The 26149-nt window shown below is 59.6% G+C and overlaps 1 protein-coding gene and 1 long non-coding RNA gene across 10 annotated transcripts in view; one reads left to right on the top strand and one right to left on the bottom strand.

Moving 5' to 3' along the window:
- FGR (FGR proto-oncogene, Src family tyrosine kinase) overlaps positions 1 to 25897 on the top strand; it is a 44132-nt gene extending 18235 nt beyond the window's left edge. For 3 of the 9 annotated variants that reach the window (XM_043506118.1, XM_038377657.2, XM_043506119.1), the window contains exons 2-13: positions 12466 to 12526; positions 15885 to 16152; positions 17178 to 17280; positions 17767 to 17865; positions 19064 to 19167; positions 19388 to 19537; positions 21990 to 22145; positions 22793 to 22972; positions 23167 to 23243; positions 23526 to 23679; positions 24018 to 24149; positions 24734 to 25897. In XM_043506118.1, coding sequence (XP_043362053.1) covers positions 15897 to 16152; positions 17178 to 17280; positions 17767 to 17865; positions 19064 to 19167; positions 19388 to 19537; positions 21990 to 22145; positions 22793 to 22972; positions 23167 to 23243; positions 23526 to 23679; positions 24018 to 24149; positions 24734 to 24942 — 1620 coding nt within the window. In that variant the 5' untranslated portion in view covers positions 12466 to 12526; positions 15885 to 15896 and the 3' untranslated portion in view covers positions 24943 to 25897. Of the gene's footprint in view, positions 1 to 4346; positions 4683 to 12465; positions 12527 to 15884; positions 16153 to 17177; positions 17281 to 17766; positions 17866 to 19063; positions 19168 to 19387; positions 19538 to 20782; positions 20948 to 21989; positions 22146 to 22792; positions 22973 to 23166; positions 23244 to 23525; positions 23680 to 24017; positions 24150 to 24733 lie in introns of those variants that run through there. The other 6 variants (XM_043506115.1, XM_038377655.2, XM_043506116.1 and 3 more) reach the window with 4 other exon arrangements.
- LOC122458281 lies at positions 4675 to 9335 on the bottom strand. Its single transcript, XR_006278255.1, has 3 exons — positions 8837 to 9335; positions 7606 to 7741; positions 4675 to 5814 (listed from the first exon to the last, which is right to left on the bottom strand). It is a non-coding gene; the product is annotated as an uncharacterized LOC122458281 (long non-coding RNA).
- Positions 25898 to 26149: the final 252 nt, after the last annotated feature.

Genomic DNA, 26149 nt, shown 5'->3' with positions numbered 1-26149 from the left:
AATAGGCTCCGGTGCTGGCTATTTTTAGCCTTCTGGTGCTTTCAATAGGATTCCGATTACTATTACCTTTAATTACTGGGCAAGCCCAGCCGCTGGCAGTGGGATTAGCAATGTGTGGAGGGGCCGTGATGGCAGGATACGCTGTCAGCCACAGAGCTCGGCAGAGAAGGAGTCTGAGAAATGATTTCTTCCTCCCTGCAAGATGTGCCTCTACGGGATGTGCTCTTCTATGGCACGGCAGGACTGGAGCGCAGCATCCTCCGTGCATAGCCATCCCTGTCCGTCCGCATGATGCCATGGGCCAGCAGGGCCCTCCCTTCTCCTCTCCTCACAGTGAGGGCTGGGGGAAGAGGATCTCATTTATTTTCCAGCCGGAATGTGTTGCTTTCAAAGTGGGAGGTGAGATTTCCCTGCCCAGCCCACGAATGTGTCCGAGAGCCAGGGAGCTGCTTAGCAAGAACCGGGCCCAACCGGTGTGCAAGAGCCCAATAGGGCTTGGCAGGAGTTTCTGAGCCTGGCAATTTGCAACGTATCCGAACCTGAAATCACCCTGAGCCCAGGCAGAAAAAGAAGCCTTGATAGGCTATTTACCAGCCATGCTGAGATGCTTTCACCAGCATCCTGCTCCAGATTCTCTGGCAAGCAAGATGCTTCTGGCCCAGAAAGGTGAGAGAGCAACTGGGCATAGCTTGCTCTGGGCCAACGTGCAGGAAACTCTCCGGTCAGTTCCCAGTCCTGGCATCCTGAGGCTAATGGCGTGATCCTTGCAATGCGTGTGGCATAGGGGGATACCACTCTCAATGTAAGGTTCAGTGTGGGTGGGGTGCCTGACCCGAGGCCCTAAGCAGTTGGGTAGGGTGTGCGAGCACAGATGGTAAGGGGGCAGTCGGAGGGATACGTGATTTAAAGGGGAAGATGTGAACGAGCAGGCTCAGCCACAGAGAAAGCCAGAAAAGGTGTGGGGATGGCTTCGAAGGGGGTGCCATCTGTGTCGGCATACAGATGAACTGCAGCTATCCTGCTTCCTGTGGTCGCTCTTGGCAGCTCTTGAGCTACATGGCATTGGGCTGGTTATCCCTGGGTTGGGAGGTCTCCAAGTAGAAACTGAGGTCATCGAGGAAGCGTTAGTCACTCAGCCCACAGCATGCCCCTTCCTCAGTCTCTCCTGGACCAGTGCCCGAGTAGGATGCTCCTCTGTCCTTACAAGTCAGGGTCTTACCAATCAGATCTGGAACAAAGATCCTATAAGAGAGCTCCTGGCCCCTTCCCCACAGAGGGGGTGCTATTCCTGGCCTCATATGGGCAGAGGTAACTACCTGAGGGCCCAAATGGGGAAATAATTCTACCCTTCCCACCATTGGCTGAGGTCACTAGAACAGGATGGTGGAGGCAGCTCACCTAGGAAAGGCTGCAGCTCACCCGTGGGGGAGCAAAGCCCTGTAAGGACTGGAATCCACAGGGAACCCATCGCTTACGTGACACAGAGCAGAGTCTGCCCCACTGCCTGCAAAGCACTCTTGGATCCGTCCGGCTGTATAACCTACCTGTCCCTGTTGTGTACTTTATTTCATCCCATCATTCTGCCCTGGAATAGGGCTGTCACTTGGATCTTATGGTAGTGGGCACCTTAGAAACCCCAGAGCCAGGTACTGTAGGCTCTACAGTGTTGAAGATAGTGTGTGGGTGGGGGGTTATGATCTGTATGACAGTAACACCTCATGCCCCTGGTGAGATCAGGGCCTCCTGTGCTGGGCACTGAACAGACACCCTGGGTACATCTGCAGTGGAGCTGGAGGTGAATTTCCAGCTCAGGTACCTGTCCTAGCCCATGGCAACGTGAGGGACGGGATGGGCTTGCAGCCCAAGTAGGTTCCCAGGGATTCAGATGAGGGCACTTTTTAGTGCACTAACTCATTCAGAGCTAGCGTGGGTATGTCTGCTGTAGCTGGTGCGGCTGCTGCCGGCTCCCATGTGGACTCATCAATGTCTGCACTGCAATGAAAGGCCCGTGGCATTCAGACAACCCCCCGCTGGCCAGGTGCGGGGGAGTAGACCGGTCCAGGGCTGGCATGACAGACAGCCGTCTGCAGCAGGCACGGAGGCACGGGTGCAGGTTTCGTTCCTGCCCAGTGACTGGAGCCCTGACCTACACCGGCTGCGTGAAGCCTCTGAGGAGAGGATGCTGATGGGGGGCCGCAGTGGGGAGATCGAGCTCTGGCTGCGCTTTTGTGGTGGAGGAGGGCCAAGAGGGGCTGTGGCGGGTGAGGGGAAGGGGCTGGGGGGGCTGTGGCAGGTGAAGCCGGGGCACTGGAGCTGCTGCTTGCAATGTCCCGTCCTAGCTCAGGTAGCTCGGAGGGATGCTCCGTGCAAGGATTTCTTTCACCAGCTTTTTCGTGGCCCAACCACAACCAGTTTCTTGTTCCTCTTCTCAGCTGTTCCGTCTCACTGTGTCCCTGACAGGTGGGGAGACCAGCTTCCCCTCCCCTCCCCGGCTCAGCTGCCGGAACTGAACGCTGGGGGGGGAGGGGGGATCCAGCCGGCTTGCCCCAGAGGGGCCCTCCCCAACAATGGGTGCTCCTGTGCAGTGGGTCTGGCAGCAGGCCAGCCCCACGCTGGCTCAACTGGGGGCGGGCACGTGAGGACAGATAGCATCTTCACGGCGCACTAGCTGGCTCAATAGCGGCCCTTGTGCGGCTCCTGGGACCGGCTTCCTCTGGCATATTCATGGTGGGCTGGGCGGGGGCACCACCTTGGCAGCGGGGACTTTCACCGGCTGTGAGCAGGGGGCCCAGGGCAGTGGCAGGATGGGTGAGCACACTGAAATGCATCCCCTTCTGTCTTCCCACAGCACAGGATGGGCCTTTACTATAACAATTCTCTACATCTTAGTCCAGAAACTATGGAGCGGGGTGGGGGCTGATGAGGGGGCGCTCTCTTCCCCTCCCCCCCCAAGCTTTCTGCCTCTGTAATTGCTGCCTCTGAGAACAGCTTGCTGGGGAGCTGCCTGGTCTCTCTTGCCTCCCCCACAAAAAAATCCCCCAAACTGCTGCCATGGAGAAGTGGGGTAATATACTGAGGAGGGAATGAGCCCCCTCATCTTACTGGGGAGCCGGCTGGAGAGCATGAGGCTAATAGGGCAGAGATGCTGAGGCTGATGTCCCCCTGTACCGAGACACCCTCTCTGCATGGGGTGCAGGAGCTAGGGGCTCCTCTTGTCCGTAACACAGGGTAGCATCGAGCCTGGGGATTACTCAGGTGGCAGGTTCAGAGGTAACTCTCCCACCCTGCAAGGAGGAAGGCTGAACAGTGCTCGGTATGAGCCCTTTGGGGCTGTGCCCTCAGGAACCCAGATCTTGTCTGCTAAAAACCCCTGGCCCTTCTCATAGGGGCTTTGCATGGTGCCATTGCCCTGAACTCTCCCTCCCGGCAGTGCTGGACTGTGGGCAGGTGGCTGCCATCCTCCACCACAGAAGGGGCTGCATTTCAGTGGGCCTGTCGGTGTACTCTCCGCAAAGCCGTTCTGGATTCCTGGGGCAATACAGACATGTCCTGTCTCACTACTACTATTCACGGCCTACTCCCAGTCCGATGCCTGATCCAGTTGGCAAACGTGGGTTCTCTTCCCAGCTCTGACATGGCCCTGCTGGGTCAACTTGGACAAGTCACAACCCTTCTGTGTGCCTCAGTTTCCCCTAGCGCCCCTTGTCTATCTAGATCATAAGCTCTCGAGGGCAGGGATTGTCTCTTAATACGTGTACAGTGCAGCCCCAGCACAGTGGGCCCCTGATCTCAGTTGGTGTCTCTAGGCTCTCCTGTAATACAGCCAAGAGTAACGCTCTGGAGGGCCAGGTGCCGGGATATTGGAGAGTCACGCCCCGTGTGTTGCTGTTCGCCCCCTTCTCTCTGGGCTCGCTTCCAGCACCCTCTTGGTGAAGGCAGGGGCTCCTCCCAGCCAGTATCCAGCACAGGTGGTTTTGCACTGGACGAGATCCAGTACAAGGGAGGCTTTGGCCACTAAGATAATGGAGAGGGGGAGTGTGCCCACTGAAGAGTGCTGCAGGGCCATCAGTGGGGTAAGTGCTTTGGGGGAGGGAAGCCTCATGTAGACCGGGCCAGAAGAGAGTTCAGCCCAACCTGCGAGATGGCCCTTTCTGCCAAAACGCAGACCCAGCCCCTCTGTAGGCAGCAATGCAGGGAGCATTCTGATGGGGAAGAAAGAAATTTCAGCACCTCCCTTCTTGCTTCCCCTGCCCGGGAACATCCCTGTGCAAGGAGCAGGCTCCCCATAACCCCCGCTGCAGGTTCAGCCTCTCGCCGTGTCCCGCCGGTTAGCCACGCCTCCCCTTCCCTTCCATTCTGAGAACAAGCTGGGCAGCCTGCCGCACCAGGCGTGCAGAAGTGGGAGCCGGAATAAACCGGCGGGTAGTTCTGGGGGCTTCCCAACGCTGCTGCACCATGGGACAGGGAAGGCTCCTGCCTCAGCTGACAGAGTAGCAGCCGTGTTAGTCTGTATCCGCAAAAAGAAAAGGAGGACTTGTGGCACCTTAGAGACTAACAAATTTATTTGAGCGTAAGCTTTCGTGAGCTACAGCTCACTTCATCGGATGCTCAGCTGAGTGACCCGAGCCAGGGGCCGAACCGAGCTGCAGAGAGAGGTGCTATCTGTGAGCACAACCACAGGGGTAAGTCCTGCCTGGTCAGCTGTGTTGGTTTAGCGCCCGCCTCCACCACGAGGGATGTTCTCTGTGCTAGGCGGGGGGGCCGGCCTTCATTTTCACCAGTGAATTTCCCCAAATCTCAAATGGGGAGTTTTTGATCAAATCCAAGGCTGGAACAGAGCCCTGGAATCTGACCTCTGATGTAACACAAGCCAGAGGACTGCCCTGAATGGATTCCTGCTCGAATGAGAGCAGATCTTTTAGACAAACGTCCCATCCTGGTTTAAAAATGGCTAGCGATGGCGAATCCACCCTTGGAAAGCCGTGCCAGTGGTTAGATACCTGCACTGTGAAAACACGGGTGCCTTATTTTCCATCTCAATCTGGCTGCCTTCAATTTCCATCCGCTCTATCTTGTCAGACAGGAGAGCCTCTTATCAAATCTTTGTTTCCCCACTCCTTAACCGGCTCTCTCTTAAGCCACATAGCTTGAACTCCTTAAGGCTATCGCTGTAACGGTTCCCATGGCTCTCGCTCCAATTGATCGTTTGGCTCCAGGTCATTTAATTCAGGCCCACTTCCAGATTGCAGCCGCACCATGTTCCCCCACTCCACGCTGCTCTGCAGCTCCTGTGCTAGCCAAGGAGGGCCGGATTGGACCCCGTTAAGAGGTGGCTGTTGTATTTTGCCCCCTGCCTTGTACGACAGGGGCTGCTGTTGAAATGTTCCAGACGTGGGCAATGGGTTGTGTCTCCAAATGTGGGAGCTGGCTGTGGCCGAGCCCTTAAGTGGGGGATGGTGCTTTACATTCCCTGAACACAGGGATGAGTGACTGCGCAGGGCAAGGCAATGGAGACTCAGACCCCAAAGGCCATCCTCCTCTTGCCATGTCACGTCAGCTGAGACCTGGCTGCACTGGGTTGGGGGCGGGCTCTCTGTTGGGAGCAGAAGCATGATCTTCAGAAGTTGGCCGCGCTAGGGAGAAGGCTGTTTCCCTGACCGTGGGTGGGAAGATGGTCTAGTGGTTAGAGGTGCAGCCTGGGGCTTGGGATTACCTAGGTTCAAATCCCTGATTCACCCCAGATTTCCTCCATGATCTTGGACAAGTCACTCAGTCTCGCTGCCATCGGTACGACTCCTCCCTCACAGGGATGTTCTGAGGATAGATACGCCCAGGATTGTGAGGCGCCCAGAGCAGCGTGGCAGAGCCTGGCCTAGGTACCTCTCCTCTGTTCCCAGCCTTTAGATTTCGTGGCCTGGAGTCGGGGGGCTGAGCTGTGCCCCTTGCCGCCTCTCTTGAGGGCAAGGCCTTCCCGCTTGTTCGGGGCTTCTCCCTCCCGGCTGGCACTACTGACAAATTTCAGTGTTGTCCCACCTCTGTGCCATGGTGAAGAGGCTGGGAGCAGCTTCGAGTGTGTGGATGAGTAACCCAGCGAACGAGCATCCCGCAGGGGCTTTGATGGCTGGCACCCCTGCTCCGCCTTTCCCCCCAGTGTTTTCCTTGCCTCCTGCTCTGAAGTGTCACTGCCTGTAGGATCTCGTTCCCCAGCTGGCCCTGCATGGCTCTCTCTTTCTCTGGCATGGGACGGGGGCAAGGACCTAACTAGGGGAGGAGAAGACGGCGATGACTGCGGGGACATAACTTGGAAATTCTTCCTGGGTCACAGAAATACGCTGCATTCGGGGAGGAGGGGGCAAAATAGGGGCCAGTTCCTCGGAGGCCATGTCCAGGGCCTGCATCCCCTTCCTTGCCCCTTTGCCAAGGGTGTGCCCTCTGCTCACAGATGGCTCACAGAGACTGTGCCCTGGGCCTGCCCCATTGTCTCCAAACCGCATGCCTAAGACTTACCTCAGCCTCCCCCCTGCCATCCCCTCCTGCTCCCTGGGCCTGCTCTGCCCCCACATACGTGTCCAATCTCCTTCCCTTCCCCAGAGCACATGCCTTGGGCCTGCTCTCCCTTGGCAGTCCCTCCCCATGGCCAGACCTCCCGCACCGACCCTACCCTTCCTCTCATGGGGCCACTTGTGCTCCCTGATCAGAGACTATCAGGGTTGGAAGAGACCTCAGGAGGTTCTAGTCCAACCCCCGGCTCAAAGCAGGACCAACCCCAACTAAATCATCCGATGCTTGTGCTTCTCTTTCCTCTCCCTCCCGCCCCCCAGTTCTGGCCTGGTCCCCCTCTCTCCCCATTGTAGGGCCAGAGGCAAATTACTGAGCAGGTGGGTTCCCTGCCTCCTAGTTGTGCTAGGATGCGTCTGGGCCAATAGGTAAGCTGAGGGCAGTGCCAGGGAAGAGCAGGTGGGTTCAGAAAGCCCCTCGCTGTTATCTGCCTCCCTTTCCACAGGAGGTGGTTGAGCTGCGGTCCATCAGAGGGTTGTCAGGAACCAGCCTGAGATCTGCTGAGCTTTGGGAGCTCGCTGGTGGGGCTTAGCGGTGAGTCCCCAGGGTGAGGGTGGTTGGCACGGTGCTGCTGGGGAGCTGCTCCCTTTGGCACCCCCAGGGCTCCCCTGGCAGGATGCCTTCCCCCAAGCAGGAAGAAAGGGCTCCATGCCACTCACCTGGAGGCCTGACTCCACATGCACCCCCCCCCCCCCCGCGACACTGTCTTTGAGAGCAGAGGACCCGGGCCTCAGGACTGTGGTAACCTCCGGCTGATCCCCCATCACCGGTGAGAAGACAGCTCTGAGCCTGCCCTGTGCCCCCCACCAGCAGGGTGGGATCCGCAGGCTGGCCGGTAACCCGGGCAGCCTGGATTTGCAGTGGTGTGCTGGGGCAAGGCCAGAATCTATGGGGGCGGGGGCGGGAGCACGTTATGGCACCCGTCAACCCAAAGCTCAGAGCCTGTAGAGGCCCCGCCAACCAAGCCCAAGGGCTGGTCTGCGCTGCAGAGTGGGGCTGATGCCAGGCAGCTTACGCTGACCTAACTCTGTAGGTGTCTACACTTACATTTCGCTCCCGCGGACGTAACTGCCCCTCTCCGCTGCCTTAATCCACCTCCACGAGTGGCACAGCCAGTGTTGATGCCGTTAGGGCGACGCAGTGTCAGCGTAGGCTGAGCGGGTATTTCTCTTGCCGGCCGGCCCTAGGAATGAACCGTGCGGAGCCAGCGTGTTGGCATGAGCTGGGGAGGGGTCAGGGTTTAGAGGAGACGCCTTGTGTTCAGGGGTAGTGGAGAAGCTTGAATAAGAGTCTGGGCAGTGTCAGATGCTCCTGCTTCCCGTCAGCTGCCGGCGTCTGTAAGCACCGGGCAGGTTCTCAGCGGGGGGGGGGCCAAGGGGACCATGGGCCCCATCACTTTTGCCCTCCCACTTTTTTCCTGCCTAGGGCAAGCACAGGGGCGGGAGTGGAGAGAGCGGTGGGTGGGGCCTCAGGGGAAGAGGGCGGGGCCTCGGAAAGAAGCTGGCCTGGGACGGGGCCTCAGGCAGAACAGGAGTGGGGCTTTGGTCCGGGTGCCAGTTGCCCCCCCCCCCCACACACACACACTTCTAGGGAGCTTCTGGCGCTCCAGTTTCCCAGGGGTGGCACTTGTGAGTGGACCACGTTAAGGGCCGGGAGAGCAGTAATGTGAGGAAGGACTGGGGAGGGTTCCTGGCAGAGAGGGGAAGCAGCTCACGGAGATCAGAGAGGCTTTCTGATGGCGGGGGGGGTGGGGTGGTAGGTGGCATGGGAGGACGTGCCTGGGAATCGGGGCGGGATCATCCTGGAATATGTTGCTGGCATAGGTTGAGGTTGGGCAGAGCGCCAGGGGCTGGAATTGGGACCCAGCTGCAGCGAGTGGGGCAGCAGAAAGAGATTGCTTCGCTCATCATTGAAATGCAGCCAGCTCTAGGGTGGAGCACGGCAGTTGTTTAACCACGTGAAGCAATGCTGCGCAACAGCTCGGGCCCAGAAACGAAAGTGAGGCTCAGACCTGGCAGCGTGGAACGGCTTGGCTGGAGTTCTGCCAGGGCAGCCCCTGCCTTGTGAAAGGGGCCATGGGATTATTACACACCATAGGCAGCGAGTGGGACCGGTGTGGTGACTCTCATTTTGTGTTGCAATCCCGGACTTCCCTGGGGCACAATCTGGGTTGCTCTCGGTTCCTTCCTGTAAGGCTGATTGGTGGTGACATTTCTGTAGAGATTGGGAACACGCAAAGTGCGTGGGGAGGGGCTGGGGAATGGAGAAGTGCACTCACCATGTAAGTGTGGGGAGAGCCACCCCCCGTAGTCACTGCCCCATCCTGTGTCACTTCCGCAGCCTTGGTGCGGTGACGCTAGGGATCCATCCGGCCCCGGGAGCGCATCCTCACCAGACGGCTGATGTGTGGTCCCAGGTGAGGAGCTGGGGAGGTGGATGGTTAATGCCGAAAAGTCCAAGATATCAGCCTGGGGATGCCTCTGCCATTCTTAGTTCGCTGCTGCTCCCTGTGAGGGATTCAGAAACACTGATTTCAGTGAAGAGGGTGGCTCTGGGGTTTGGAATAGGGTGTGGGGGACCCTCAGCCCTGGCACTGCCCAGCTGGGCTAGTTGGATCACCAAAGCCGAGGCTATTAGGTGAGACACAGTGCGGTTCTTCCTATCGCCGCCTGATGCTCCCCCTTGTGGGCAGCTCCAATGCTGGGCCGAGGGTTTTTTGGGTCGCTGCTCTCGGGTGAGAACTGGCCAAGGCGGGAGCACATTGGCAGAGCGGCTGGGGGAGAAGTTTGACTTGGTTTGATCCTGGGGAGTGAACTCACGACCTGTGGTGTTAAAGGACGATGCCCATTTCAAGGGTATTTAACATTCGTAGCCCACAAGTGCCTAGCAGCCCCCAAGCAAATCCCGGCCCCATTGTGCTAGGTGCTGGACAGACAGGGCAAGAGAGGCTCTCCACGGACAAGACACACGGGGGCAGGAGAAACAGAGGAAGTGATGTGCCAAGGGCAGAGCCAGGAAGAGAACCAGGTCTCCTGAGCCCCGCGCCCATGCCCTGGCCGCAAAACCCCGCTGCCTGGCGTACACAAAGCCTGTACCCTGTGTTTAACACCCCCAGAATCATTGAAACATTGTCCTCGTGCCTTGGCTCCCATGTGGTATGATCAGCATCACCCCATGGCCAACGTGCCATCGCCAGGGCCCCCTTAATGCCTTAGGAACACGGGCTGCCTCGCTGCATCAAAACCAGCCCAGTGCGGCTGGGCTCGGGTGGGGCCCTTGAACTGAGCACTTGGAACATGTCAGATGCCAGTTGTTACTATAATGACTGTAGACAAATAATGCCTCCAGATTGAGGTGTAGCTCTCGGGGGAGGATTACTTTGTTTTGCACCCTCTGAGTTTGCAGTGTGTGTGTGTTGGGGTTTTTGTGGAGTGGGACACGGGGTATGGATCCTGTGTATTTCATCCCCTAAAGGGACCCTGCTCCCACAGACTGCACCTGGGGAAACTCCATCTCTCTCTGCTTCTCTCTTGCCGCTCTTTCAATCCTCCCAGCCCGCAGCGCTGCAGTTCCTGAGGTGTCCCTGTGCCATCTGCTGGATGCTGCAGACACACAGGCCTCCTGCTAAAGAATCTGGTTGGCTGGCAGCCTGGGCAAGGCCAGCTTGTAAAGGGTTAAAGAGCCCTGGGGGGCAGGGGGGCTCGGCTGGTCCCGACCCAAATAAAGGCTTTCCATCCCCCACCTCCCGTCCCTCCTGGAGCTGCCGTGAAAGGCATGGAGTGTCCTTGAGCTGGGGCATGTCCGGGGCCATTGTCTCTCGCTCCTATTGTGCTCAGCCACCCTCCATGGAAAGTCATTTCACAGCCCAGTCGTCAGGAGATGAGGATGCGGGGAGACGGCCCTGTGGCTGGAATTCAGTCAAGACACCGAGGCAGATGGCAGCTAACATGCTGGCTTGGGAGGACTGTTCTGTCCCAGCTGCTGAGTCTGGGAGGGGGATGGGACGCTAGCCATGTCCCTGCTCCTGGGGTGGGGGGCAATGGAATGAGGGCACCGGGTTTGGGTCACAAGGCGTCCTGTAAGGTATCATATACCAAGTGGTTACACACTGGTGCTGAAAGCACTGCATGGTGTGTGTATGGGTGTATGAAGAGTTATAAATATGATCTAGAAAATTGTGTTTGTGTTTCACAAGCAATGCATAACCCAGCCTGCCCTAGACAGAGGAATGCGTATTTGCTTGTCCCGCCAGCCTGGTCATCAGGCAGAGATCATGAAGGTACATTTACATGCAAGGTAAACCTCAGGAGAGCAAGTGGGCAAAAAGGGACCACATAACAATCTCCAGGGGGGTGGAGGCTGGCTCTCCAGGAAAGCTTCCTGCCTTTTGAAGGAGGGTCACTGGCCTTAGGTAAGATAAGTGAGAGGAAAAGCCATCCATCTCTTGAGTGATCAAAGAAACCAGCCTTTGGATGTTGTAAGGGTGGATCCTGGCTGGAAGAACCAGTCACACTGGAGAAGCTGCTGTAAGTAAGGAAACTATTTGGAACAAGAACTCGAGCTGATTAAGTTTTAGTCTTTAGAAGTGTATTGTTACTTTTGGTTGCTTGTAGCCCTTTCTGTCTTTGTTCCTTATACTTGGTATCACTTGATCCTGTGTCCTGCTGTTAAATAACTTGTATTACTTTTACTATTCAGTGCCATGATGGAACGGAAGGGCATGTTAACCCCAGTTAACAGGCCACAGTGTATTATCTCTTTAAAGGAGCAACAAACGTAATAACTTCTGGGAGTGTTCAGGAGCGGGGCAGGGTGTATCTGGGGAACATGGGAGTTGGGACTCGCCATTTGTTACTAGCAAGGCCAGGTTTGGATGGGCCGAGTCCTGGCGAGTTTGCTGGCAGGGCAGACAAGCCGGCGCAGCGGTGGGTAGTCACACAGCTTAGCAATAGCAAAACTCTCCTTTGTGACAGTAATTCCCAATTCTGGGAACCCCAGCAGATCATCACAAAGGGGTGCTGTGGTGTGTGTGTGTCCCTGTGTGTGTGCATGCATTTCTGTTGGCCTTTCCCCACTTCCTGCGAAGTTTTTCAACCCGTTTTCCCCTTGGATACGCTTTATTCCACTTTTTACCCTTATTAAACATAAACTACCCCAGTACCACCAAGAGACACCCCCGCCTCCATACCCCACCCCCAAACAGCACTCTAAGGTGAGCATTTCAATAGGGCTGAGGCTCCTAACTCTCACAGCCTAGGGGAGTTGGATGCATCACAGCCGTTAGGTGCTTTTTGAAAATTCCACCCTCGGTCTCTAGCCAGCGCCTAGCCCATGACAGCAGGACCAGCCTTTGAGAGGGTGTCCCAGGGAGGTACTCCTGCCTAGAAATGGCTTGCAAGGGAGTTGGGTGTCCGTCTGAGCGCCAGGCTAAGCAGGGCTACCTCGGCTTTCTGCAGCACCACTCAGCTGAGGAGCAGCATGTGCTTTATGGATGTGGCAAGGGAGGGTTCGTAATCCCATTTCAGGGGCACAGTGGTTTACTCCCAGTCAGACACAAGGTTGGGAAAAGAACCCAGGAGTCCTGACCATCGGGCTCATCCACAAGTCCACGCTCCCCTCCTAGAGTTGGGACTAGAACCCAAGGGAGGCCTGAGTCCCCACCCCCTTGCAGCCATGTAAACCGAGCGGCAGGAGCGGAGGAGTGTAGTGGCTGGGGTAGGGGGTGTTACTGTCCGAGTGCTAGGAATGGACGACCCCCGGCTGGGCTGATGAAGGGTGCGGAGTTAGGCCCTGCTCTGAGGTGGCCTGCTGGGATGGCCGGTCATCAGCTGGATCACGCAGGTGGCTGTGGGCGGAGTTGTCCTAAGGGATCTCACCTCCTCTCTCCATCTCTCTTGTGTCCTCCAGGGGTTGGTTCTCCTCGGGCAGGTAACATGGAGCAGCTGAACTGACCTGAGGAGCCATCCCAGTGAGTGTCAATGTGTGTTGGGGGAGTGGGGGGGCAGTCACATTGGTGAGTCAGTGGAAAGATGTTTTGTGCCTTGGGAGTTGTTTTCCCCTTGTGCAGAGCTGGGCTGGCAGCCGGGGCTTCCCTACCCAACTAAGGGGCAGAGCAAACGCAGAGCCTCTGCGAGAGGGAGAGCGCCGTGTGATGCTCCCTGCGACGTTCTGCATCTGCATGGAAACACCAAAGTCCAGACAGGCTCTAAAAGTACAGCCCCCCCGCGCCCCTACTGCCTAGCGCACCGGACAGCCCCACGGCCTCCTCCAGCCCCTGCAGGAGGTATTTATCATCCCTCTCCCTGGCTGGGCAGTTAGCTGGAGCCTGCTGCAGAGTGTCCCAGCAAGCGGGTCAATGGCTGAGAGGGTGGGAGCTGGCCAGCGAGGGCTGCCGGGGCCCTGAGTCTGTGGGGTGGGCAGGATCTCACAGTGGGTCTCTTGTTTCTCGCTGGCTTCAACGGGCTGGGTATTTTCTCCTCCTCCTCTCCCCGCCCCCACTCTCTGCTGTCCATCTGACCCAGGGCTGCCGGTGGCAGGTGTCTGGGACGGCTCTGTCGCTCTGCATTAAGAGATGCCAGCCTGCGTCCACCAGTCCCCTGCTGCAGCTGCCACCACTCGGGGCACCAGCCTCCGCTACCTGGCTCTGCCTCCAGAGCTCCCTGAGCAGTTGTGCTCTCGGAGAAGAGACTGATGGGGGGGGAGGGGGGGCAGTGGCATGCTCCCTCTTTTTCCCCCCTCCCCTCGAAAGAAGGGAAAATAACAATCATGCCCAGAGCCAGAGGGAGCCCACCCTCCAGCCAGCACCCCCCCCCACCGCCCCGCAAAAGGGATCCCTCCTGCCAGGTCCCGGTCAGCCATGCCATCAAGGCCCTAGGACTGGCCACCCCATCTCGGTCACATGGCAGGAGCACGGTGCCTTTCTCCACCGGGCCCCACTGTGCCTTTCTCCGGGGCTTGAGCTAGGGCAGGCCGCAGTGGGGCCCGGTGGCTGGGAGGCGTCTCCTCCCCCAGGGCTCTGCTCCGCCAACTCCCGGGCGGCTGAGCCATGCAGCGGGTGAAACGCAGACAGAGCAGGGAGGTCCTGGTCCCTCCTGGGTCTGTCTAAGGCACTGGGCCCAGAGGACGGTGCTGCTCCAGCCGAGCTCGTAGCTGTGCCACACGTGGGCTGGATGTGACGTGTGATGCTCTAGCAGGGAGCACCTGGCACGGGGATGTGGAGACCTCAGCCGGTGGTTAGGCTGGGGAGAGAACGGGCCATGCCGGCTACAGTGGGTGCCAGGACGCCTGCTGCACGCTATCGGGTACAGCCAGCATGAGAGTCTGCTTCCCCTTCAGTGTCACCACAGCCGGAGACCTCAGCCGGACACAGGAGAAGGGCGGGGTCCTGTTTCCTTTGAAGCTGAATGGCACGGCCCTTCCCGAGTTCCCCGGGGCAGGGCATCCCCAGGCAGGCAGTGTCTCTGGAGCTGACCCTGGGTCATGCCCCTGCCCGAGGCATGCATTGCTACCCACGTGGCACAGGGTGTCGACTAGCCCAGGGAGCTCTCTGCCCAGCTCCTGCCTCTGAAGCTGCTTTCCAGCTGATCCAGCCAGCAGAGAACCCCACTGCAGAGTCCAGATCCCCCTCTGGGGGTGGAACTGGGACCATCTGTGCTAGGAGCCCGGCCTGCATTAGCCACGCTGGGGAGACTTTCGAGAAATGTCCCCGATGTAGACGAGGCCTTGGTGCTGATCTCAGCCCAGCCCATGTGGTTAAAACCAAGCAGGCCCTTGGCAGCCCCCCAGCACCAGAGGAGCCCCTGACTCGACAGAGGCTGGGAGCCGCAGCCTGACCACAGCTGCGAGGGGCTCTTCCTGTTTCCGGGGCTGCAGGGATGGGCTCTCAGCTGAGCCTGCAGATGCTGTAGAAATCAAGTCAGTATCTGTGTCGTTCTAGCAACGCGCCTCGCTCCTGGCCTGCATCCCCTTGACGCCCTTCTCTGCCAGTGCCAGGCTCCCCATGCCCGACTCTGCCCATGGGTCTCAGTCCTGGCCTGGCACAGTTCTCCTAATGCATCCACCACCTCTCCTTCCCCAGCCATGAGTCCGCCCACACGCCCCACGCCGGAACTGCTGCTCCAGCTCTGATCGCTCCTCGATCCTGCACTATGTTGGAGGGAGCTGAGCCCCTCTAACGCCTCCGGCTGGGGACCTGGGCCGGATCTGCAGCTGGTGCAAACTGCCATCAGTGCTAATTTGCACCAGCCCGTCTCTGCCCATCACCTTCTCTTCGTAGGAGAAATGCTGCAGCTGGCACAGGCTGTAGTCCATGCAGAAGAGAGAGTGAATAGCAGGGGCCGGGACCCTGGGAGCTGCTCGCCTTGAGCAGCAGGGATCTCACCAGCCTTCCTGGGAAATCCACCAGGATCCCCCACCTTGCTTTGCCATGGCTCCATCAGGGCTGGCCAGTGGGTGGGGGGAGTGAATTTTTACCCACTCTGCCATGCCCGTCACTAGAGTACCTGGACGCCAGCCATGCTGTGTTTTCAGCCCCAGCCTCTGCCCCAGCTGACTCCCAGCCCATTTGTTCCAGCTTCATAGATTAAAGGCACCCGGTCTGGCCTCCCACAGCCCAGCTCCCTGCCCCTGCTGGCTGGACTCCTGTGCCCTCCCTAACCCCCTGGCATCTGGGCACAGCTCTGTCCCCCTCCTCCTCCAGCTTGAGCCACCGACCTTATTGCCAGGCAACCGGCATGTGCCAGATGGCGAGAGAAGGAAGCGGAGTTTGACAGCTGGGGAGGAGGGCGAAGTCAGTGAGCTCCCCCTATCCCCCCCGCCCCACCCCACCCATGGAGCCGTGTGGTCACGCATGTGCCGTCACACGCAGCCAGACACTCGTACTCCCAGGTGGGAGAGGCACCAAGTTGCCCGCACGGGCAGCCATGTGCAAGGAAGAGGCGGGTGGGGCCCGACTGCATGGACCGGTGCCCTCATGCAGTGCAGCAGGAAGGTGGGGCGCTCTGGCTGGGTGCATCTGCTGGGGCGGGAAGGGTGCATTGAAAGGACCACAGTCCTGCTGTGGTGGAGGTGGGCTGCTGTGGGGATGGACCCACCGAGCTGTGGCCAGCACAGAGGGAGGGAGCAGTCAAGCTCCCGAGCTGGGAGGATCATTGTTCCGCTCCGTGCAATGGGTACGTTCCGGTCCAGCAGCGCACAGGAGTCACTGACGAGCAGCGGTGCACAGCCCGTGGCACGGGCTAGCAGGGTTCCTGGAGGGTCTTCTTGCCCCAGCATGACCTGAGCAGCCGCCCCGTGTTTGACCCCCGCGTTCTCTCCACCCTCTGCAGGCTTTGCCCAGAATGGGCTGTGTGTATTGCAAGGAGAAGGGGTCGAATAAAGGCCAGACGGAGAACATTGATGGCACGACCAGCTCGGCATCGAAATCCTGCTACGACCCCGACCCGACCCAGCAGAATCTCAGCAGCAGCTTCACCCGCATCCCTGACTTTAACAATTTCCACAGCACGCCTGTCAGCACCGCCGGCGCCCCCACCTTCATGGGCCCCGGCCTCTACCCCAGCAGCACCTTGCACATGGGTGGAGGGGGGATCACAGGTGAGTCTCCTTGCTGCCCCTGCAGTGGGGCAGGGCTTGGGGCTGTGGTCCTGGGGGAATACTTCCCCAGCAATTAACCCACTGGGATGTGAGTCCTGCTCCACCCAGCAGGGGGCAGTGTAAATCCTGGCGCTAATGCACTAGGGTTTGGGTCGTGCTGGGCACTAAGGGACGGGGCTGTGGCCCTTTGCCCGAGTATTCTCAGTTCCTTTGTACAGCGAAACCTGTTTCCCATCCCCATTCTGCTGAGGCCCAGGGATGGATTGTAAACCACCTTCTCCTGTCCCGCAGTGCACCCTTGGGCCTTCAAAATCTCCCACAATCCATGGCTGCTGGGAGCTAATCTGAGATCTGTGGGATAGGTGCTCAGAGGGCATCGCAGTAGAACAGTCTAGGGCGGCACTCGTGTGGGCATGGGGCAGGGTTGCCAGGGTTCCAGGCGCCAGTCAGGGTGGCTGTGTGGAGGTGGATGAGCCTTTGGGCTGAGGGCCGTTCTGTCCTGCTGGTTCTGTTAGGAATAGTTTAGGTCTCTGTGCGGGTGGCGGGTCACAGTCTAGTGCCGGGGGTAACAACTAATCTGCCCTTCCTGTACTGCTCAATGGGAGACAGGTTTTGGGGTAGGCCTGGTATGGAAGAGGTTGAGAGCCCCTCCTCATGTGAGAACTCTTCCCGACCGTGTCTGGACTCCTCCTCCCCTGTGGCACAAATACCCAGCAGCACTGGTGAAAGGCCAATGCCCCTCAAAAACTCTAGTGGACAGAGCACTGGGCTGGGAGTCAGGAGACCTGGGTTCTATTCCCTGGCCTGCTGGGTGACCTGGCCCAGTCACTTCCCTGCACTGTGCCTCAGTTTCCCCTCTCACCCTGTGTCTATCAGACTGTGAGCTCTTCAGGGCAGGGACAGTCTGTGCAGTGCCTGGCGTGACGTGACCTCAAGCAACAACTGTAATACACAGACTGATGGTGGCAGCTCGCAGCAGCCTGCCCATGGCAGATTCCTCACTACCTTGTCCCCGTGTCTCGCAGGCGGGGGGGTGACCCTATTCATTGCCTTGTACGATTACGAAGCCCGGACGGAGGATGACCTGACGTTCCTGAAGGGGGAGAAATTCCACATTATCAACAATACGTGAGTGTCTCATTCAGGGCTGGGCCCCTCCCCTCCAGGAACGCTGCCTCCACTTCCCGAAGTGCAAACGCATCCGGGTCTGCTGCTGGCTGGAGCTCCCTGCCCCACGCGGCCCTGCTCCGAGAGCAGCTTGGCTGGGGGATTTCACAGCCCATTGGTGTTTGCACCACAAGCCCATCCAACCAGCTAGGCCAAGTTAAACCCACTGGGGACCGGGGGTGGGGGGCAGAAGTGACAAACCCCAGCCTGAGCCTGTCGCTTGCCGCAGAAGACCTTGCTCCCAGGTCTAAGCAGGCTGGCCTTGGTGGGGCAGGCTGGGAGCAGCTGAGGAGTGGCTCCTCCTCTGGTATTCATGCTGGATGCCCCGTGACATGGGAGTGGGACAGAGGGGCTCAGCAGGGTCTCCAAGATGGGCTATGTGCCTGCCTGCGGGGGTGGGAAGGGGGCTTCCTCATAGACTCTCACTCCGTCTCTTTGGTTCCACAGCGAGGGCGACTGGTGGGAGGCAAGGTCCCTGAACACAGGGGCCACGGGCTATGTTCCCAGCAACTACGTGGCCCCGGTGGACTCCATCCAGGCAGAAGAGTGAGTACTGGGTTGACTGGGGAACGGAGCCCACTTGACTGCCAAAACCGGGTGTACTGGCTGGAGACAGAGGAGGGAGCCAGTGACAAAGGGACATCCAGGAGACACTCCATCCCCCACAGCACCCTTGGGGCAATACAGACCCCTAGCCAATGCCTCCCCCCCCAATACACACACACACGATCTGTACCAAGGCACCCCAGCTCTAGGAGTTGCCTCTCCGTATCAAACCAGCTGGGTCAAACACAGTGGAAAGCTGCTTCCAGCAATGCCTGATGCTTCAGGAGGTGGGATCTCCCATGATGCACCTCATCTGCAAGTGGGAGGGGTGTTTCCTTCCTGACCCCTGTAACATCAGCCTTGAAGCATGAGAGAGGATTACCCCTAGCTTAGCCTGGATAAATATTCCTGTAGCACCTTCTGCTCCCAGATCCCCAAGCGCATTGCACCCATTAGTAAATTCACCCCCGCAGCCCTGCTGGAAGGTAGGTAAGGTTTATTATTCCCAGTTTGCAGAAGGGGGAAATTGAGACAGAGAGAGGCTAAAAAGCTGACGCTTCCATCTTGTGATCGGCCACCTGAACTCATATTTAATGGCAGGGACCAACGTTGAACAACGTGGCCTCAGCAACTTGCCCAAGGTCACTCCGAGGGGCAGAGCCAGAAACAGAACCCAGGAGTCCTGACTCCCACATTTTTGTTCTAAGTCTCCAACATACTTCTCCACCCAGTACCTCCTATGCATGTGTGTACATCGTTTACCCAGCTACCATATTCTGATGTGTATTTCAATAGCACCTAGAGGCCCCAGCCGAGATTAAGGCCCCACTGTGCAGGGCGCTGTACGTACACGAAGTAAGAGAGCGCCCTGCCCCAGATAAGCTGCAGTCTAACTAGAGAGACGGAGGCTGAGAGAACAGACGCTGCGTTCTCCCCATTTTACAGATGGAAGATTGAGGCTCTGGGAGAGTCCGTGACCTTCCCAAGGCTCTCAGGAAGCCAGGAGCTGACCCAGCTCTCTGAGTCTCAGGCCTGGGCCATAACCACCCTTCCCCTGGCCCTCAGTGTCTTCGTTAGAGAGTCTCAAATCCGTCCCTCCCCTTTCTGGGTCCTCGCGGCAGGCGGGGCGTAGGCGAGCCGTGGCTGCCAGGTGCTCCGGCATGTTACTAACCCTCCCTCTCCTTGCCCTCTGCGCCAGGTGGTACTTTGGGAAGATGGGGCGAAAGGATGCCGAGAGGCAGCTGCTGTGTCACAGCAACCCCCGAGGGACCTTCCTCATCCGCGAGAGTGAGACCACCAAAGGTAGCAACCACGCCTCTCAGCATCCCGGGTGTGTGTGTGGGGGGGGGGGTACTCTGGGGAGGGGCATCAGGGGCCTAGATGTTTCCCCGCATCTGCCTCCTCTGAATCCCCATATAGCCGCACAGTGCCCCCTGCTGGTGTCCACTAGCTGCTCTCACCACCCCCTCCTGGCACCCTGCCTGTCTGTCTCCAGCCTGACCCCTTTGCTGTCCCTCCCCAGGTGCCTACTCCCTGTCCATCCGGGACTGGGACGAGACGAAGGGCGACCACGTGAAGCACTATAAGATCCGGAAGCTGGATAACGGGGGTTATTACATCACCACACGGGCTCAGTTCGAGACCATCCAGGAGCTGGTCCAGCATTACATAGGTAAGGGGGGACAAGCCAGGGCCGGGCAGGGATGGCACCGGAGGGAGCATGGCATTGAGAGCACATTACTCAGCCACAGTCCTGGCTCCATTCAGACTTGGAGCCCCCCAGGCCCTAGGGGCGTTGAGGGCAGCAGTTGTGACACTGGCCTGTCCAGACCGAAATCGGAAAGTGGGGAGAGCTGGAGGGTGCCTGCTGAGTGTCTTGGAGATGCCGTTGGCCTCTCTGCACCCTGCCCAGCAGCTGCAATGAAATCCACTGGCCTGGCCTTCACAAGATGCCTTCACCCCAGCCCTTGAGAGAAGCCCCCAAATCTGAGCCTGGGGGAATTCCAGCCAGTGGCAGCTGGAGAAGCAGGGGCTTTGGCTCGGAGCGGAGAGGGGATGCTCCTGAGCTGCCCCAGAGTGGGGGCTCCGGGAGATCTCTCCTTCCTGCGTGGGATGAGCCCTTGGGGAACCTGTGCCCAGGTTGACGGGCCTCTGCTAATTCCTTGTGCTGCAAATGAAACTTGCCCTGACTGGCACACCGCAGCCCCTCTCCTCCCTCCTCGTCTAGCAGCACCGCCCCCCTCCCCCCAGCATCCCATGCTGGCCAAAGCACCAATACAGGGGAGGGAGGCTCCTTTGGTCACTGCTCTTCCCCCCCCCAGCATCAATCACAGACGCCAGCCTGTGGGAGCAATGCACAGACCAAGGGGGTAAGACGAGTGAGGGCTCCCTGAGCTCCGTGCCGCAGGTAGATTGGCAGTCGCCGTTCGGTGCTGACCAACATGCCAAGTCCAGGACAGCTGGGAAACCCACTGCTCGGGGCTGGGCCACCCAGGGAGTCAGGCCGGGCTCAGCGTGGGGCAGGGTCAACTGGCGGGTAGAACGGGCCCATCCGGGGCAGTGCTCCGGAGGGCTCCTCCCCAAGACTTGCACTCAAGGAGCCGCGCAATCAAGGGCGGGGTCGGGAGCCTCCCAATTGCAAAGCCTGGGCTTGACTCCTTAGGGGATCACCTACAATGAGTCCCCCGCTTTGGCTAGCGTTGCCACCTTCCGCTGCTTCTCCTGCAGCATGGTGACGCTGCCCCGTGAGCAGGGCCCCGTGTGGCAGCGGGTGAGAGGCGTGGTTGTGCTGCCCACCGGGGCTGGCAGGAATGTGGTTTCTCTCTCCCTGCCCTCCAGGGCCTTGTCTCTCTGTCTGTGCTCTCATCTCTCTCTTTCTTTCTTCTCGCTCCCTCCTTCCCTCGGCTCTGTCGGCAAGAGCGAGCTGCGGGGCTATGCTACCGTCTGGCCGTGCCGTGCCACAAGGGGATGCCCAAGCTGGCAGACCTGTCTGTCAAAACCAAAGACGTGTGGGAGATCCCGCGAGAGTCGCTGCAGCTGATCAAGAAGCTGGGCAATGGGCAGTTTGGGGAAGTGTGGATGGGTAGGACTCTCCAGGCGAGCGGGGGGGCTGAGCCAGGAGGGGAGAGGAGAAGCCCAGGCCCTGTGCCCTGCTGGGGTGAGGGGAGGCACACCAAAGACTGGATCCATCCAGGGCATCCCAGGGACATGGCAGGAAGAGACAGGGCTTGCTATTGGCGTGAGCCATCTGCAGGGTCTCCTGGTTCGCAATCTCGGCAGGACTGACTGAGCCATGGGGCCTGAAGTCCCTTCTCACCCCAGGCTGGGCTGGCCAGGCTGGTGGATTTGGGGGCGCCATTTATTTGCTGTGGATGTGTGCGGGGGCTTCCTTCCCCAGACTCTCTCCAGCACGAACGTCTCACTCGCGCACATGGGAATTCGCTCAAGGAAAAATGCTGGTGAAAGCCATCAGGCCTGTTCCTGCTAAACAGCAGGGGAGTTGCCCTTGGATCCAGCCTAGTGCTCCCCCTCCCCTGGTGGTGGGGAGCTCCTGATCGCCTGCTCTGGGTTGCTGTGTTGGAGTCTAACCGCTCTCTGCTGGCTCTAGGGCCCGGGACAGCGAATCTGTGGAGGGAGGGAACAAATCAATTAATTCAGCCTCAGCCTGGCCTCCAAGCCAGCTGCATGGCACTGCCATTTGCTCCTGGCTCTGCCCCACTAAGCAGCCAGACCTGGCAGCCAATAAATCCTCTCTATGCACCTGTCCGGAGGGCGGGCCGTCTGTCGGATCTGGACAGCCATAAATGTCCCGTCCTCTTGTTGGGGAGGTCGGGGCTGCAGGGTGGATCCATGCTGGACCCATGTACCCAAGGGGAGACCCTGCCCAAGGAGGACAAACAAACCTCTGCTATGACTCTACACATTGCATACCGGGACCACAGGTGAACAGCTCCAGCTGGTGGACAAGTCAGCCTTCGCCACGGTGCCAAGGCAGGCGATCAATCGGAGCCTGGGCTCCCCTCCTCCGCCTCTCAGCCCTTGTGCATGTGCATGCCGAATTCATCCCATTCTCCACTCCCCCCTTCCTCCCTCCCGCCTCCTCCCCATGATCCCATCCCCTGCAGAGTTCAATGACGGTCTGTGCCATCTACTAACCCGGGTATGCCCCAATATGAAGCCCCAGACTATGAGCCTGTCTAAAGACGCCTGGGAAATAATGCGGGAGTCCATAAGCTTGGACAAGAAGCTTGGCATGGGATGTTTCGGAGACGTGTGGATGGGTAAGGCGGGCACGTTGCAGCGGGAGGATGGGGACGGGGCCAGAGCCTGGTAATTGCAGGGCTGGGAGAGGCCTGGGGGGCGGGGTAGGGTGGTTCCATCTGGTCCCCCCCGGACCCACAGGTTCTGATTATCCATGTAGGGGCAGGACTGAGGGTCTCTGCCCATCAGATGTGGGGAGGGGGCCTCAGGGAAGCCTCTCTGAAGTTTTCCAGCCCATATGGGGTGGGGGAAGGGAATTAGCCCCATTCCATGTGGGGCTCCTACACTGACCCATCCTGGGGGGAGTCTCTGGGGAGGGGGGACTTTCAGACCCCTGTCCCTGAAATGGGGTGCGATATGGGCAACCACTGCCTGTCCTGGGAGGGGGGGAGGGGAGTGAGACACAGGCATCCCTTGCCCATCCCATGGGGGGCTGATCTGGGGATCTCATCAGGGAAGGGGTGAGAGTGACTCAGGTCTGCTACCTGCCCTGGGACTGACGAGGGCTTCTTTGCTGGGCTCTTCATCCTGGAGGCATTCCCCCACCGCCACCGCCCTCCCTGGAGCTGGCAGTGACTGACCCGCCCCCCACACCCTCCCTGCATTGCCACTGCCAGTCGGGACGAGCGCACGGTGACGCTGTCCCCTGCCTTCCCGCTGGCTCCAGGCACTTGGAACGGCACCACCAAGGTGGCGGTGAAGACGCTGAAGCCGGGCACCATGTCCCCGGAGGCCTTCCTGGAGGAGGCCCAGATCATGAAGCGGCTCCGGCACGACAAGCTGGTGCAGCTCTACGCTGTGGTGTCAGAGGAGCCCATCTACATCGTCACTGAGTTCATGAGCCAGGGTGAGAGCTGGGCACAGCCTGGGAGGGGGGTGGGGGGAGGTGTTGGCCGGTTGGCTTCCTTGCCCCAGCTGTGTCCGCACCAGGGCAAGGGACTTGATGGAGAACACAGCGACTTCTAGCCAGGGGTGGGGGCCAGGGCTGGGGGGGGCACAGCTGGAGGCTCATGTCCTGATGCTCCCTCTCCTCTCCCCCAGGGAGCTTGCTGGATTTTCTGAAGGATGGAGAAGGCCGGTTCCTGAAGCTGCCCCAGCTGGTGGACATGGCGGCCCAGGTACCAGGAGATGGGCCCTGGTGGGGGTAGGAAGTGGGAATCACCAGCCCCTCCCAGGGCTGGAGATCCAACATCTGGCCAGGGTCTCATCCGCAGGGGGGCTCCTTGCAACCTGCCCAGCCCACCCCCATCCTGGGTGGGGAGGGGCTAGGACTAACCCCAAGGAGATGAGGGAGGGTCTGCATCCCATCCCCCATCCAGCCTGGGGGTGGGGGGGCGGGATAGGGGATGGGGGCTTACCCAGGGTGACCGCGTTTTCATCCCACACTCCACTCCCTGCAGATCGCGGCCGGCATGGCCTACATCGAGCGGATGAACTACATCCACCGGGACTTGCGCGCTGCAAACATCCTGGTGGCTGACAACCTGGTGTGTAAGATTGCGGACTTCGGCCTGGCCCGCCTCATCGAGGATAATGAGTACACAGCACGCCAAGGTGGGCCTGGCTGCAGAGGCACGCAGGGGGTGCCAAGGTGGGTGGGAGTGGGCAGGGCTCTTGGCCTGTGCCCAGGGGTGGGAGTGGCAATAGACCCTTTGTGACTGGGCTCCCCTCTGCCCCAGCTGGGCCATGGGGCAGAGTGACCTCCTGCAGCACCCACGTGCCAACGCTGGGGGAGGTGAAGAGGCCACAGATCCCCTCGCTGGCATCAGACCTGAGGAGCCCTACACCCTTGCTGGCAGCGGGCATGCTGCCTCTGGGGAGCCTGCCCCCTGTGGTGGTCTCTGCCCCTGCCCCTGCCCCTATCCCATCTCATCTACCCCACCTCCCTGCAGGTGCCAAGTTCCCCATCAAGTGGACGGCCCCGGAGGCTGCTCTCTATGGGAAATTCACCATCAAGTCGGACGTGTGGTCCTTCGGCATTCTTGTGACAGAGCTCGTCACCAAGGGCCGCGTGCCCTATCCAGGTACGGCTGACTGGCGCCAAGAGGCAGCTGCTGGCTCTGCCCCCTCCTGCGGGGGTTGTGTTCATTAGTAGGGGCTGTTGGGGCTTGTGCTGGTCCAGGGGAGGGAGCAGGGTCTAGTGGTTAGAGCAGTGGTCTAGGAGTTGGGTCTATTCCCGACTCTGGGAGGGAAGTGGTGTTTAGCAGGTAGAGCACTGGGGTCTATGCCTGGCTCTGCCACTGGCCTGTGGGGTGACCCTTGGCAACTCACAGCCCCACTCTGCCTCAGTTTCACCATCTGTAAAATGGGGATAATGCTGCTGGCTCTGTTGGGAAGTGCCCAGAGAGCTACTGATGAGAAGCGCTAGAGAGGAACCAGGCAGCATTATTAGCGGTTAGAGCAGTGGGGCCTGCCAGTCAGGACTCCTGGGTTCTCGTCCCATCACTGACACTAATGGTGTGACCACTTCCCCCCCCCCCATGCCTCATCAGGGTGAGGCCATAGCACGACCCTCCCTCCCTAGGAAATACCCATCATTAATGCCCACAAAGCACCTCTAGCAGCAGCCCCTCCCTCCCCCAACTCAGCCGCTGTCCTTGTTGCACAGGCATGAATAACCGAGAGGTGCTGGAGCAGGTGGAGCGGGGGTACCGCATGCAGTGCCCGGGCAGTTGCCCCCCCTCCCTGCACGAGTTGATGGTGCAGTGCTGGAAGAAGGAGCCCGAGGAGCGCCCCACTTTCGAATACCTCCAGTCCTTCCTGGAAGACTATTTCACTGCCACAGAGCCTCAGTACCAGCCGGGGGACAACCAGTGAGCCCCACTCTCCGAGCCAGCCAGCTGTGCCCAGGGGCCCTTCCCTGCAGCGGCTGCACCAGGCCAGGACTTCCCTCTTTGTACAATCTGGGCCAGACTGTTTTTTTATGGTCCCCTTTTGGGGATTTTGTTACTTTCCTGCCAACTGGCATGCCGCTCACTCTGCCCTTGGGGGGCAGGGAGTGCTTTGCACAAATGCCCCCTATTCTAATGAGGATCCCACCCCCAGCCCAGGGCTGTTCTCCGGGAGGGGGAGAGCTGAGTGAGGCTGCTCTGTTGGTCCTGCATGGAGAAATCCCCCCACCTCCCTCCACCCCTCTTTCCAGCTGCCTTCAACACCTAGCTCTTAACCTGAGAGAGGTATTTTGTTTTCCCTGGGGAGCAATGAGGCCGTGCTGCCCGCAGGGGCCAGAGCCCAGCCCAGCCTGCAGACAATGGGGCACCCAGAGCTTGGAGGGGCGCTCAATGTGGGTGCCCTGGGCTTCGGAGAGGACAGTGGCCGGGCCCACTGCGCTTCAGTGGCCTTGGATGGGGCTGGGCCAGGGCCACCGTCCGTGTCTCCCGCGCCCCCCCCCCCACTGGATTGCAGCAGCTTTGGAGCGTGTACGTCAGGCCATTCTCTCCTGGGGCTGACGGCTGCGCCCTGTCTCCGGCCCCTCCGTTCTGGAGTGTCAGACACGTGTGTCCCATCCCCCCGGCTGCTGGCGCCCCCCTCCTGGAGTTAGCGCCACCATCTGCAACACAAGTGCCTGGGGTGGAAGAGGGGGTCTTTGACTCAGGATGGGGGGCTGTGGGGTGCCCAGGCCATAGGAGACAGACATTGCAGAAGCTATCCAAGCGCCATGCAAGGCCTGGACAGAAGCTGGGAGAGGGGATGTGTGGAAGGTAACCAGTTTCTCCACGCCCCCCCCGCCCCGCAGCCCAGCCAAGTGCCCCCATCTTCCGGGAGCAGGGGAGGGGAAAAAGAGGACTCAAGGTGGTGGGGGCCTTTTCGTCTCTAGGAGTCCACGTCTCACTCAGGGGCAAGGGGAGGCTGTTGCCCAGCCCGTGCCACCTCCGCCAGCCCCTCGCTGCCAGTCCTAATGTGCTGTGGAACCTGCAGGGGCGGCTGCCGGCTGCTCCCCCAGCGATGAAGGGGTGGGAGGGTCTGGTCCTCAAGGCTCCTTCCGTGGCATTACAAAGCCTGGGGGGTCAGGAAGTGTCTCCCA

Source organism: Dermochelys coriacea, chromosome 19, assembly GCF_009764565.3.
Source record: "Dermochelys coriacea isolate rDerCor1 chromosome 19, rDerCor1.pri.v4, whole genome shotgun sequence".
Classification (NCBI taxonomy): Eukaryota; Metazoa; Chordata; order Testudines; family Dermochelyidae; genus Dermochelys; species Dermochelys coriacea.
This window is presented reverse-complemented; position numbering and strand designations above follow the sequence as displayed.